This window comes from Coregonus lavaretus (assembly GCF_964263955.1).
Source record: "Coregonus lavaretus genome assembly, chromosome: 34".
NCBI classification, from domain to species: domain Eukaryota; kingdom Metazoa; phylum Chordata; class Actinopteri; order Salmoniformes; family Salmonidae; genus Coregonus; species Coregonus lavaretus.
In genome coordinates, this window is record NC_140021.1 from 19466449 (window position 1) to 19481592 (window position 15144).

At 43.3% G+C, this 15144-nt stretch overlaps 1 protein-coding gene across 1 annotated transcript in view; it reads right to left on the reverse strand.

Annotated features, from left to right (window-relative positions):
• Positions 1-324: 324 nt before the first annotated feature.
• Positions 325-15144, reverse strand: part of wwp1 (WW domain containing E3 ubiquitin protein ligase 1) — a 63450-nt gene continuing 48630 nt past the window's right edge. The window contains exons 8-23 of the mRNA XM_084151647.1: positions 12207-12591; positions 11985-12080; positions 11502-11676; positions 8568-8622; positions 8024-8108; positions 7321-7449; positions 6878-6950; positions 6682-6753; positions 6242-6330; positions 5870-6029; positions 5616-5749; positions 4480-4620; positions 3872-4097; positions 2732-2828; positions 2417-2489; positions 325-2182 (exon numbers count right to left, since the gene is read on the reverse strand). Of these exons, the coding sequence (XP_084007773.1) occupies positions 2083-2182; positions 2417-2489; positions 2732-2828; positions 3872-4097; positions 4480-4620; positions 5616-5749; positions 5870-6029; positions 6242-6330; positions 6682-6753; positions 6878-6950; positions 7321-7449; positions 8024-8108; positions 8568-8622; positions 11502-11676; positions 11985-12080; positions 12207-12591 (2090 nt within the window). The 3' untranslated portion in view covers positions 325-2082. The remainder of the gene's footprint in view (positions 2183-2416; positions 2490-2731; positions 2829-3871; positions 4098-4479; positions 4621-5615; positions 5750-5869; positions 6030-6241; positions 6331-6681; positions 6754-6877; positions 6951-7320; positions 7450-8023; positions 8109-8567; positions 8623-11501; positions 11677-11984; positions 12081-12206; positions 12592-15144) is intronic.

The following is a 15144-nucleotide window of genomic DNA, read 5'->3' on the forward strand; positions in this document are numbered from 1 at the left end:
CTCAGTTACTTAGTTACTAAGTCTAAGAGTAAGAAAAAGGTCACTCGCTGATTTTCATTCATTTCATGGCAAAGAAACATTTTGTCATTTTACTGCAATTTTGTACATCTTTTGTTGAATGGATTAACTCCAAGACATGAGCATTCAATTAGTGGGTAGCAACTAGCACTAGGAAGCACTTCTGGCACTGACATTTCTGTTGTATGCATGTGACATACAGAAACATTTTTAGCAGGAAAAGTCAAGTAACTCATCAATTTACTATCCCAGAAAGGGAGTTAGTGCACCAAACACGGGAGATAGATACATCCATAACTAAATGTGTTATTTTCATTTCGCGTTTATTTCTCTCCATGAGTAGCAACTGCTTTGCTTCGGGTGAACATACAGCATTTGAGACGAAGGCTTATTAATCTCTCTCTCTCAAAAGACAAGAAAAAAGAACATTACTTAATAAATTAAATAGGCAGGTAAATGATGTAAGAAGAAGAGGAGTAGCAAGGTGCAGTGCCATGGCTTGAGAGCAAAGCTTTGAGTGCCAGTTATAAACCTGCCACTACAGCAGAGACCTAGAAGCCCCCAACCCCAAACCACTGCTGCCACCAGTCAACACCACTCAGTCACAACAGATGTCTCTCTCAGAGCTGGTGTACACAAACAGCCAGTAACAAGCACCCATATAGGTCCTAGAATTCAACATTATAGGATCTCTATGCAAGTACCATTCTATCAGGCAACTGCATAAAAATAAAAATGGGTCCCATTAACCCATTCATAAAATGGAACCACTGATTTGATCCATATCCTCTTCCGAAGCAACAAACCTTTGTAGGCTACACATCATCATGGAGTACAAACTGATGATCATCCTCCTTGAGTCAGGTTCTCACAGATCTTGACAGTGAAGGCTGTCGGTTCTTGACTCGAGCCCAGAAAAAAAGTCATTGTTTCCTTTTAGTCGACAGCTCCAAATTTACACATAATCCAAGGTACAACAAGACTGCATAATCTCATGTGAAGGTACCATCCTCTCATCCAGACTTTAAAGGCCCAGTGCATTCAAAAACGTGATTTTCCTGTTATATATATATATATATATATATCCACACTATGAAGTTGGAATAATACTGTGAAAATTATAATGCCCTTTTAGCGTAAGAGCTGTTTGAAAGGACCGCCTGGAATTTCTGCCTGTTTTGGTGGGAGGGTTTTGGCATTCCATGATGACATCACCATGCTGTAAATTAGTTAATAGACCAATAAGTTCCAAACCTCTCTGCCAACAACAGCTAATTTACAGTTTTCCCCTCCCATCTCAAACCACGCCCAGACAGTCCTAGCTAAATTCTTCCTTGCAAAATTGCTCTTTGCTAAGCAGCTATTAGTTTACTTTTTACCATTTTAATTTAAAACAATCACAGTAAGGTACTTAATTGTTACCGAGAAATTATGTGATATAGAGAAAAAAACAGCTGCATTGGACCATTACTCCAGATGGTCACCATACACCATCTCTTATCTTGGTGCTGAGTTGGAGGAGGGGGCTCGAGTCAGGGCTACTGAATTCTGGTTTTTATTCAATGACAACAATACTGATGGGGAGCTGGCTTCAGTTGATAGGAGTGGATGTGCAGTTGGGGTTGGAGGCAGTCTTCCTCTTTTCTGGAGGCAGCCATGCAAGCGCAGCACAATCACAACTACAGGTCCAAAAAACCCAGGCACTGGACCAAACACTACAATCACCCTTAAAAGCTCTATAAAACTAGAGCCGTAAGTTATGGTTCAACTATAAAAATCCTCTCTACGTTTTCAGTCTCCTTTTAAAAACCAGCCAAAAAGGGGAAAAAACATTTTAAAAATCATACATAGATTTTTCGTTTTTTAAAAGCGGAGGAAAAGCTGAAATGCTTGCATATTTTATGGGGTATAATATAAGGGGGATTGCTAAAATGAGGTTGTGAATCAAGATTTGGTTTTAAAAATGACAAAATAGCTTATGTACATTGGTAGTTATCTGTGCAATGTTTCATTTTTTGTTGTTTTACATGGCTGGATACACTGTGGTAGAGAGAGAGACTTTCTCTACTCTTGGCCAAATCCTTCCGTTTCCTCGATGGCAAAGAGCAGCTTCTCCTTCAGCTGTTCAAAGCTTTTGTACGGGGGTAAGTCCAGCCTGTTAAAGCTAAAGAAAATAAGCAAAAATACAGTAATTGAGTTTGAAAGCGAAAGAAGAAACAGTCATTGAGTACGGAGGTGAAACAAGAAACAGTCATTGAATACGGAGATGAAACAAGAAAGTAATTGTATTAAAATATGACATGATTTACACCCAACACATTGTTATTTGACATTGAAACATCATGATTCATTGACTTGATTGACAAGCAGGATGTTGCCGTGGAAGCGGACCACTCACCAAGTGTGACTCCGAGGGAGCCAAGTGTCTTTTCCGACCTTCTCAATGCAGAACTTCTGGGGCCCGTTACTACCTACAGAGACAGAGATATGAGGTGAACAAAATAAATACTTGCAAATACTTGCCAACTAAATAACCCTTCCCCCAGTACGACCTACGTTTTCCACAGAAGAGGGTAATTAAGTCTAGGACAAGTAAGCCTTCTCCGAGCCAGAACGGCGCATAGATACATCCTGACTAATTGTTCAACCCCAGATCAGTAGACGTGGAGGTTAGTCGTGTGTGTGTGTGTGTGTGTGTGTGTGTGCCACTAACCCATGAGCTCAGCGAAGCCCCCTAGAGGCAGTCTGCAGGTCCCCGTAACAAATTGCATGAGTCTCAGACGCACCTCGTTGTCCACCTCCTTCACCAGCTGTCCACACACAGAGGGAGGTGGAGACAGCAGATTAACACTGCGACAACATACAACATTAACACATCCTTGCCAACATATACCTGTACCCCACCTGTACAGAAACATAGAGGAATACAGGGCAGGTGGTGTCCAAATCACTAAGGACTTAAAATGGTCCACACACATGCACACAATTGTGAAGAAGGTGCGACAGCGCCTTTTCCCCTTCAGGAGGTTGAAAAAGTTTGGCAAAAAGTTCTACAGCTGCACCATTGAGAGCATCTTCACTGGCTGCATCACTGCTTGGTATGGCAACAGCACCACCCTCGATTGAGTGGTGCGGACAGCCCAGTACATCACTGGGGCCGAGCTCCCTGACATTCAGTACCTCTATATCAGGCGGTGTGAAAGGAAATGGTTAAAGACTCCAGCCACCCAAGCCTAGACTGTTCTGTCTGCTTTCGCACAGCAAGCGGTACTGGTGCATCAAGTCTTACACCAACAGGCTCCTGAACAGCTTCTATCCCCAAGCCATAAAACTGCTAAATAGCTAACTAAATGGCTACATGAACTATGCGATTTGGCCCTTGTATTTTATTTTTAGACTTTCTCTATACACACACTCACAGGGCCCTACACACTCACGCACAATGACACTCCAGCGCACACACACAATCCATAATTTGCTCACACACACACATAACATGCACATACATTTATACTGACTCTACACACAATACAATCATCATATACACTGCTGCTACTCCTGATGCCTAGTCACCTTACCGCAATACATATCTACCTCTATCACTCCAGTGTCCCTGCACATTGTAAATATGGTATTGGAACGGACTGACCCTGTATATAGTATGCTTACTTTCTCGTGTTCTTATTTTGTTATTTGTAGTATTACATTGTTATTGATTACTGCATTGTTGGGTTTAGAGCTTGCAAGAAAGGCATTTCACTGTACTTATGCATGTGACATTAAAACTTGAAACTGAAAGGAAAGGCAGTCGCAGAGATTGAACCCACGACCTTTGGGGCGCTGATGTACCTACCTGCCAGAACCAGATGATCTGCTTACTGTTCCTGGTGTAGTGGCGATACACAGTGTTTCTCTGCCAATCCTGTAGGTCTACCTCCTGCATGCCACACAGCATCACCTCCAGCTCCTTCTCATCAAAGTACTGGAGCCACTGCAGAGGCACCACCTCGTTGAAGCCGTCCAGGAAGGCTTTGGTCTGTCCCTCCACGCCGCGGGAGAACCGCCACTCTGCCATCAACCTGTAGGAAACAGGATGTAGTGACAGTTAGGGTCTCATCTTTATAATCATAAGCAGCCTCAGGTATTATCAATGTAAGGAATGCAAAGATGACTAAAACATTTAGCTAGTTGTTATCGGGCCAGTTTTTTAGCCCAGTCCTGGATTCAAAAGCTTGTTCAATGGAGAATCTCTCTTGCAAGTACCTTTAAGCAGAAAAAGCCATTATAATACAGCAGTAAGAATAGCAAAATGAGGATGTACATCACTAAGAAGAGGCACTATTATCACCATGTTATCATGATGCTAAAATACATGTTCACAATTGCTCATCGGATATCATTGGATGTCTCTGTGAACAAGCTGCTCTGTGATGGTCCATCACTCGGCGCCTCCTTCCTTACCCGATGTACTCCTCCTTGTTCTCCTCCGTCACCAGGAGGTCGCTGCCGTCAGGCTTCAGGTCATGTGACGTGATCTTCCCCAGGATCTCCATGTCCACAGAGAAGTACATCTCTAAACTACACTCCTCGATGTTGTTATCCCTGTTATGAAGGACAAGCACCATTATGTTATAGATATTATATCTCTAGACCACACTGCAGGATGTTATTATCCCTAAAGGACCACAGAATCAGGGCTAAGCTTAGGTCCAACGTTAACAGAGAAATACAGCTCTAGACCACATGTGTCCATGTTGTTATCCCTGGAGATGAGGAGAGCGCTCTGGACTAACCTAACGTAGTAGCAGGCGTAAAATAAAACGACTGAGCGGGGTCCCCACATCCGGTTTTCAGGAAGAAAATAAGCTAGTTGATACTGTATCCCTGAAAACCGGTTGTTTTTTCCCGTTTCTTCTGACCCGCTAAGGTCAGAAGTACATATCCAGACCACACTATGTTGTTATTCCTACACAGGAGAAAATTGCTTAAGGGTTTGGTAGTCAATGGTTAAAATGGGTAATCACCTTCCTAATATTGAGTTGCAACCCTTTTGCCCTCAGAACAGCCTCAATTCGTCGGGGCATGGACTACAAGGTGTCAAAAGCGTTCCACAGGGATGCTGGCCCACGTTGACTCAAATGCTTCCCACAGTTGTGTCAAGATGGCTGGATGTCCTTTGGGTGATGGACCATTCTTGATACACACTGGAAACTGTTGAGCATGAAAAACCCAGCAGCGTTGCAGTTCTTGACACACTCAAACCGGTGTGCCAGGCCCCTACTACCATACCCTGTTCAAAGGCACTTACATATTTTTGTCTTGCCCATTCACCCTCTGAAAGGCACACATACACAATCCATGTCTCAATTGTCTCAAGGCTTAAAAATCCTTCTTTAACCTGTCTCCTCCCCTTCATCTACACTGATTTAAGTGGATTTAACAAGTGACATCAATAAGGGATCATAGCTTTCACCTGTTCAGTCTATGTCATGGAAAGAATATGCCACTTAGCAGATGATTTTATCCCTGTGGGAATGGAACCCACAACCTTGTGGTTCCTGGCTAGGATGGGTCAAGAGAGCAGTAGGTCTGCCTACCTGATCCAGATCAGAGAGTTGTAGAACTCCGGGTCGATGGACTCCAGATCTTTGATGATGAGCTTCTTGTTCAACATGCGTTTATAGAATGGCAGAGAGAAGCCTGTGTCAATGAATTTCCCGTGGAAGAGCGCCTGTGGACAAGAGAGAGAGACCAGGAATGTTCACATGATTCTGCCGAAGGAGTGTTTGTGTATGCAAGACTATGCACATGATCTCAAAGAGCGAGTGAGAGAACATTGTGTGTGCTGTACCATGGCTATGAATCGTCCTATAAAGCAGAAGTAGGATAGGTGGTCAGGGTTGATGGTGGAGGCTGGGTTTATCTGCAGACAGTAGTTACTCTTGCCAGCGTACTCAAAGAGGCAGTACATGGGGTTGAGCACCTCGTGGGATAACAGGAAGAACCACTCTCTGTGGGGACGACGAGAGAGCGAGGTAGGTCAGAGGTGAAGACTGGCAATGACAAAAAGATCTGGAACATGTCATTTTACTATGCATGTTTCTTTCAACAACAACAGGTAGGGAATAATCTTACTGACAAGCATATGGTTGCAGAAATTGCCTAAAAGACTAAAGGGTGACTATCATTGTGTGCAAATGCGATGTGTGTGGTTGTGACGGACCTGGCTAGGCCACCGTAGTCCAGTCCCTCTTCTCCTCTGAAGATGACGTACAGTCTCCTCCTCAAGTCATAAGGTTTCAGGGCCATAATCTGGAAACACAAATACTAGCATTAGCCTATAGAGAACTGGTCACTGTCAAAACATTTTATTCAGAGTGAAATGTGGTTTGCAGGCAGGGGTAACAGTCCATACAAAAAAGTTAACAGATCACACAGAACACAAACTACGTCACAAAAAAACACAAACATCATCATACTGCAACTTATCACATGTAATAATACAATTGCCTTACTTTGAGTTGCACAAATGATATACAGTCAGTGAGGAACAATGTGACATGCCATAAGGAACTGGGTGTGTGTTTACGTGTTGCTGTTTGTGTGTGTCCTGTATATTATGCTCTTACAACCAGTTACATACAGAGGGAGGCCAACTCTTACTTGTTGGAAAGAGTCTTCGAACAACGTCTGCCTAGACACGGTGATCTTAACATGGCTGGGGAGTGCGTTGGACTGGAGAAAGAAAGAAAAAGTGGCTGTGAAATCAAAAGTGACTGGAATGTGCAAAACAACCATCCCTTCATCCAAACTAAAACGGTCCAACCAGAAGAAGAAAACATAGGGAGAGTAATATTACCTGACAAAGGTAGCGGAAGTGTGCTAGTTTCCACCTGAAGCTGCGCTCGTACGCTATCTGTGGGCCTTTGGTGCTGAGGAGGGAGTGGCAGAGGTTAGAGGTCAGGGTCAAGGGGTACAGTAACATGATGTAACTAATCCTCATCATGTGACAGAAGCATTGTTTGATGAAGCCATAATGAACCAGAGAAATATCCAAAAGATTTAGATCAAATAGATCTTAAACGATTCAGAGATGTTGGTGGTTTTCTTGAGTACGTAAATAAAACAATAATTACAAGCAGAGGTTTGCTGCTCATTGCCTCACAAGACACTTTAACTAATGACTGTTTAAGAGCAGCTGCTGCTAAAACATAACTTAAAAAGGCCCAGTCTGTGATATAAAAAGGCCCAGTCTGTGATACGTACAGCCAAAAACAAACAAGAGTTCAGTCCACTACTTACACAGAGGACTTCCCTGTGCGCGGATCACTGAAGGTGGTGGTCCGGGTGTTGTGATCTACGAAGTAGCGGACGCCCTCCCGCGTGTACCGGATCTCCCAACCCTGAGGAAGAGGGTCCTCATTCTGTAGCCTGGAGGCAGAGAGGCAGAGAGAGGCAGAGGCAGAGGCAGAGGCAGAGGCAGAGGCAGAGAGAGAGAGAGAGAGAGAGAGAGAGAGAGAGAGAGAGAGAGAGAGAGAGAGAGAGAGAGAGAGAGAGAGAGAGGGCAGAGAAAGAGAGAGAGAGGGGGGCAGAGAAAGAGAGAGAGAGGGGCAGAGAAAGAGAGAGAGGCAGAGAAAGAGAGAGAGAGAGGCAGAGAGAGAGAGAGGCAGAGAAAGAGAGAGAGGCAGGCAGAGAAAGAGAGAGAGGCAGGCAGAGAAAGAGAGAGAGGCAGAGAGAGAGAGAGAGAGAGAGAGAGAGAGAGAGAGAGAGAGAGAGAGAGAGAGAGAGAGAGAGAGAGAGAGAGAGAGAGAGAGAGAGAGAGAGAGAGAGAGAGGCAGAGAAAGAGAGGCAGAGAAAGAGAGAGAGGCAGAGAAAGAGAGAGAGAGGCAGAGAAAGAGGCAGAGAATATTAAAGAAAGGAGAGAGACTACTAAATGTGTTTTTGTTAGATACTATCAGATCAATTTGGCAGGACATGGCATTGCCACAGAGCTAGCTGGGCTCACCCTTGTGTGCGGGGATCTTCCCACTGTGTTGTCTTGGTGCTGTGGTTGACAAAGTACACCCGGTCGTTGGAGTCCACACGTCGCTCTATGGGGAACACAGGAGAGAAGGTCAAACAAGACCCAGTGAATTAACGTGAGTGGTGATTGAGGGAAGAGATGAGTTAGAGAGAACGGTATAGCTCACACAGCAACATGCAGGTCAGGAGAGAGCGAGAGAGAGACAGCGGGAGAAGAGGAACAACAACAACAACAGACAAGACTGCAAATAGAGGACAAGAGGTGAATGTTCAAAAAGGATTAGTATGACAGAAAGAGTCAGAATATGCATGAAAAAATACACAAAATCATTTTAGTATCAATCTTGTACATCTGGCCACAAACCAAGCCAAGATAAACCATCATGAATTCCAAAAGGTGATAGACAGTGAGCCAATTACGGAACAACCTCACATAACCTCACTAAAGATCAAATAGTGGACACAGTGGGTCCTGACTTGAGAACAAAGTCAGAACAACATCAGCACAACTTCAGAACTGAACTTACCCCAACCAGGAGGTAGCGGGCCCAGAGGGTCGTTTTCTGCCGACATCATGGAAGCCTGGAGGAAGCGTGGAATGGAGATCATGTACACGTCCATACAGTACCGATAGGGAAGAGAAGAAACAAAGGGAAAATAGTCCAAATGAGATGATATTCCAACTAAAGTGAGTAAATGCATATATAGCTGAGTGACTGAGTGACTAAGCAGCTCGCTAGCCTGCCATCAGCAAAATGCTGACTACATCAGATGGTAGTCAGTCAGTGTAGTGTGCTAATCATCGTCAGAGCAGATGAGATTACACGATAGTTCAAAGGGTTAGGGGAGCCCAGTGAAACCCTTCTCAATGCACTACATCAAAGGTGTCAGTGGTGGCTATAGCGACCAGGCCTGAGTGATCACTAACACTGTGAGTGATGTGAGCACTAGGGGTGGGACTACAGACAGTCATGTCTATTGGTAAGATTAAGATTCACTCATGTCTGTGCCTTTACAAACATTCATAAATTATAATATTTATTTGATTTATTTTTAATTAAAAAGGCTGGCCTCACTGATAAATTGAACACTTTGATATTAATACAAAAAGTGAAATCTACTAGATTTGTTTTACATAAAAGCCAGGAGTTCTTCCGTAGCTTCAGACCAGAGGCCTATCCGGTTTGTTTATGCTGTGAAGTAATTGGTTGATGATCATTCTGAGAATAAACTGTCAAACAGATTCTATAATTTGATTGGCAGATTAGCGTTTAGCTGTTGGCGGGGACCCAGGGTTTATTAGATGGGCCAGAAGGTCAATATGAATATGCAATATGTTACACAGAACTGACATGACTATTTGCTCCTCACAAAACAGAAAACTGTATCTGTTGCATAGAACTGAGAATTGTCTTTCCTCCTCTCAAAATAAAAAGCTATCTTTAATGTAGCTAATATACAGTACATTAAGAAAGTATTCACATCTTTTGACTTTTTCCACATTTTGTTGTGTTCCAGTCTGAATTTAAAATGGATTAAATTGAGATTTATCACTGGCCTACACGCAATACCCCATAATGTCAAAGTGGAATTATGTTTTTTTTAAAAATCTTTACAAATTAAGTAATGAAAAGCTAAAATGTCTTGAGTCAATAAGTTTTCAACCCTTTTGTTACGCCAAGCCTAAATATGTTCAGGAGTAGAAATGTTCTTAACAAGTCATATAAGTTGCATGGACTCACTGTGTGCAATACTCGTGTTTAACATGATTTTTGAATGACTACCTCATCTCTGTACCCCCACACATACAATTATCTAGATGTATGGTCCCTCAGTCGAGCAGTGAATTTCAAACACAGATTCAAACACAAAGACCAGGGAGGTTTTCCAATGCCTCGCAAAGAAGGGCACCTATTGGTAGATGGGTAAAAAATATATAAGCAGACATTGAATATCCCTTTGAGCATGGTGAAGTAACTAATTACACTTTGGATGGTGTATCAATACACCCAGTCACTACAAAGATACAGGCGTCCTTCCCACCTCAGTTGCCGGAGAGGAAGGAAACCACTCAGGGATTTCAACATGAGGCCAATGGTGACTTTAAAACAGTTACAGAGTTGAATGGCTGTAATAGGAAAAAACTGAGGATGGATCAACAACATTGTAGTTACTCCACAATGCTAACCTAATTGACAGAGTGAAAAGAAGGAACCCCTGTACAGAATACAAATATTCCAAAACATGCATCCTGTTTGCAATACGGCACTAAAGTAAAACAGCAAAAACTGTGGCAAAGAAATTAACTTCATATCCTGAATACAAAGCATTATGTTTGGGGCAAATCCAACAACACATCACTGAGTATCACTCTTCATATTTTCAAGCATGGTTGTGGCTGCATCATGTTATGGGTATGCTTGTCATCTGCAAGGACTAGGGAGTTATGATGATAAGAATACATTGAATAAAGCTAAGCACAGGCAAAATCCTAGAGGAAAACCTGGTTCAGTTTGCTTTTCAACAGACACTGAGACAATAACCTAAAACACAAGGCCAAATATACACTGAGTGTACATAACATTTTTCATGACAGACAGACCAGGTGAATCTAGGTAAAAGCTATTATCCCTTATTGATGTCACTTGTTAAATCCACTTCAATCAGTGACAATTCAGACATGGATTGTGTACGTGTGCCATCCCGAGGGTGAATGGACAAGACAAAATATTTAAGTGCCATTGAACAGGGTATGGTAGTAGGTGCCAGGCGCACTGGTTTGAGTATGTCAAGAACTGCAACGCTGCTGGGTTTTTCACACAACAGTTTCCCGTGTGTATTAAGAATGGTCCACCACCCAAAGGACATCCAGCCAACTTGACATAACTGTGAGAAGCATTGGAGTCAACATGGGCCACTGAGTGTACAAGACGTGTTCCTAATGTTTTGTACACTCAGTGTACACGGAAGTTGCTTACCAAGACAACATTGAATGTTCCTGAGTGGCCTAGTTACAGTTGACTTAAATTCGGATTTAAAATCTATGGCAAGACTTGAAAATGGCTGTCTAGCAATGGCCAACAACCAACTTGACAGAGCTTGAAGAATTTTTTTAATAATAATGTGCAAATATTGTACAATCCAGGTGTGCAAAGCTCTTAAAGACTTACCCAGAAAGACTCATAGCTGTAACCGCTGCCAAAGGTGATTCTAACATATTGACTCAGGGGTTTGAATACTTATCTAAATCATGATCTATTAGTGTTTTATTTTTATTTTTTTACAAATGTTAGAATTGTTCTTCCACTGACATTTAATCCCACTTTGTAACACAACAAAATGTGGAAAAAGTAAAGGGGTGTGAATACTTTCTGAAGGCACTGTAATATTTCCTATCAGCCACATTCTCTGACATAGCCAAGGATTGGTTGTTCGGGGCAGGAGAAAGAGGAGGTCCCTACCGAGTAGAGGTATCTCTGGTTGAACTGGTGCATAGCCCCCTGGAGCTGGCTGCGCTGGGACTGCCATGCCTCAAAATTACGCACTGACTCCATGGTGGGCCTCTGCCACGTGGTGGTTCTGGTGTTGTGGTCCACATAGTAGATCCTGCCCCTGTCATCCACACGCCTTTCCCAACTGTGTGTGTGAGAGAGAGACAGAGACAGAGACAGAGCGAGAGAGAGAGAGAAAGAGAGAGAGAGAGAGATAGAGAGAGAGAATATATGTATTATTATATGCCATTTAGCAGCGACTTTTTACGGATGGAGAAAGACAAATAGAGGGAGAAAGAAAGAGCGGAAAGGGAGAGAGAGGGAGAGCGAGAGAGAAAACCAATAAGTCCTACTCTAAGGGATCGACAATAACAGAGATGGCAAAGAGCAGATCCTGGTAACATGCTGACATTGTGTTAAAGTCAACACAGTGCAAATAGTCATCTTACTGACCCCGGCGGGAGGGGCTGTGGTCTCTCCCATGTTGTGGTTTTGGTGTTGTGATCCACATAGTAGGTTCTTCCATGGGGATCCTTCCTCTGCTCCCACCTGCAGAGGAATACACAGGGTCACAACACAGGATTACAACACAGAAACACAGATATTGAACACATCTGACACAGATACAGCCACAGCAGAAACACACAGTTAAAAGTCCAGTGAGACGTCACTTACCCAGGGGGCAGGGGGTCTGAAGTGCCAGTGTTGGGGGCCTGTTGTCTGGGCTTGGCGTCGTCTGCTTCTGCCCCACTGGAGCCCCCTGCTGCCTCCGCAGTGGGGGTGGAGGCGGCTGGGGCTGCCTGGCCTGAGGCTGGGGCTGAGGAGGAGAAGGGGGGAGCAGCAGCACTGTCATGCTCAGTGGAGGGAGCCTCTGTGGTGGGTTGAGGGGGAGAGGGACCAGGGGTGGAAGTGGAGCCTGGGTCGGTGGCTGGGACAGGTTCAGTGGTGGAAGCAGAGGTGGTGGTGGCTTCGCTGCAGTCCTCAGGGCCATCTGCAGGGGGCAGGGTCTCATCTGTGGATGTGGAGGGGGCAGGAGCAGCAGCAGAGGACTCACTTTTAACTAGAAGTACAGAGGGAAAGGACACAATTGAAAAGGAGTGTGAAAAAGAGCAAGAGAAAGGGGAAAGTATGACAATTTGACAACAGTGTTTCTTAAGGTATCAAAAAAATACTTACAAAATAATATTTGATGAAACATTGAATTTGGCCTTACGGCTATTAGCCCATAGAAACGCATTGAATAACAGCTTCATACATGGAAAAACAGATAGATTTTTTGGGACTAAATGTAGTTTGTTCTGAAGTGTCTGTCCTATTTCTGAGAGATATAAGAAAGATCTGGAAACTATTTTAATTTTTTACATGTATTTAACCCCTTATTTTAGGCACTAAACTATTTCCATATATACTTCCATATACTTTGGGCTCCCTTCAGACTAGTCTTGTGAGGCTTGTGGGCGTCCTAGAGCAAAACAACCGACATGTACGTGTTCGTGAGAGACTTATTAGTGTGTAGCCAAAACAGTTTGGACACTACAGACAGAAGTTGGCAGATCGGCTGTACAGACTTCAGACGAGTCCCATGACGATTGTGGGGGTCGTAGAGCACAACGAAGAAGAAACAACACTGTAGGCTACTTCTACACAAAACTGTAACTCAAGAAGATCTATACTGAACAAAAATATAAATGCAACATGCTACAATTTCATTGAGTTACAGTTCATATGAGGAAATCAGTCAATTGAAATACATTCAGTGGTCCTCTGTAGCTCAGCTGGTAGAGCACGGCGCTTGTAACGCCAAGGTAGTGGGTTCGATCCCCGGGACCACCCATACACAAAAATGTATGCACGCATGACTGTAAGTCGCTTTGGATAAAAGCGCCTGCTAAATGGCATATTATTATTATTATTATTATTATTATTATTATTCTTCATTAGACCCTAATCTATGGATTTCACGACTTTGAATACAGATACGCATCTGTTGGACACAGATACCTTAAACAAAATGGGCCTCAGGATCTAGTCACGGTATTTTTGTGCATTCAAATTGCCATCGATAAAATGCAAATTGGGTTTGTTGTCCGTGGCCTATGCCTGCCCATACCATAACCCCACCGCCACCATGGGGCACTCGGTTCACATTGACATCAGCAAACCGTTCACCCACACGATGCCATACACGTGGTCTGCGGTTGTGAGGCCGGTTGGACGTACTGCCAAATTCTCTAAAACGACATTGAAGGTGGCTTATGGTAGCGAAATTAACATTAAATTCACCGGCAACAACTCTGGTCGACATTCCTGCAGTCAGCATGCCAATTGCACGCTCCCACAAAACTTGAGACATCTGTGGCATTGTGTTGTGTGACAAAACTGCACATTTGAGTGGCCTTTTATTGTCAACGGCACAAGGTGCACCAGTGTAATGATCATGCTGTTTTAATCAGCTTCTTGATATGCCACACCTGTCAGGTGGATGGATTATCTTGGCAAAGGAGAAATTCTCTCTAACAGGGATGTGCACAAAATTGGATAGAAATAAGCTTTTTGTGCTTATGGGAACATTTCTGGGATCTTTTACTTCAGCTCATGAAGTAGTGTAGTTTGTAGGCCAAACCGTTCGGACGCTACAGACTGACAAACACCGCTCTAGCTCTGCCACCTTTCACTGCAGATGCATGCGGAAGGGCGACATTGGCGGAAGCGGTGATTGAGATGCAGCCCATGCAAAAAAAACATATCGCTAGCTTAAACTGATGGACAGCGGGGCGTGGACATCGACTCTAGGGAGTTAAACAATGATTCCAATTACCTACCTTACTATGGTTCTAACCTTACTCCAACCATTCTGAGAGCCTAGCTAACCATATTCCCCCTCTCCACTGTGTCTTGCCTAACTAGTGTTGCTTGCTCAATGCTCTCCTCGGTGTCTGGCTGATCTCTCCTAAGGGCTTTCTTAAAGACAGAGGTGCTGACAGGACAGCAGCAGAGAGGGATTGAAATGAAAATGAATCCGTTCTGTTCCCTTGGATCAACTCAACCATGACCAGGCTATAATAAAACAGCAGGGAAATTAACTCTGCAGCAGCTCAGCTACAAAAAACTGCAAACATCAGGACATTTAATATGAATAAAGACTTGCTAAAGTGCCAAAATTCTGCATTTTGGCATGTCCCACTGTGCACACTATGACTTCTAGGAAGATGTTAAGTTTTCACCATCATTGTAAAGCCTTATTTTGTTGCTTTCTGGAGATTAATATTTATTTCATGTGATTTTTAGTGATTCATTTTAAGGTTAAAAAAATAGTCCCTCATTTTAAGGTCAACCCTGTTACGTGAACTCTCGCTTTAATATGGTGAAACTTTTCCTTTTTCAATATTTTTTCCTAGAGAAACGTTGTGTTAAATCATTGTGTAAAAGCAGGTGAGATGGTTCTCCTCTTTTTGGCAAATTTCTGCTCTTTTGCTGAGTAAAAATGTGCGGTCGAGCATAACGTCAAATCAAATCACATTTTATTGGTCACATACACATATTTAGCACGTTATTGCGGGTTTGGCAAAATGCTTGTGTTCCTAGCACCAACAGTGCAGTAGTATCTAACAAT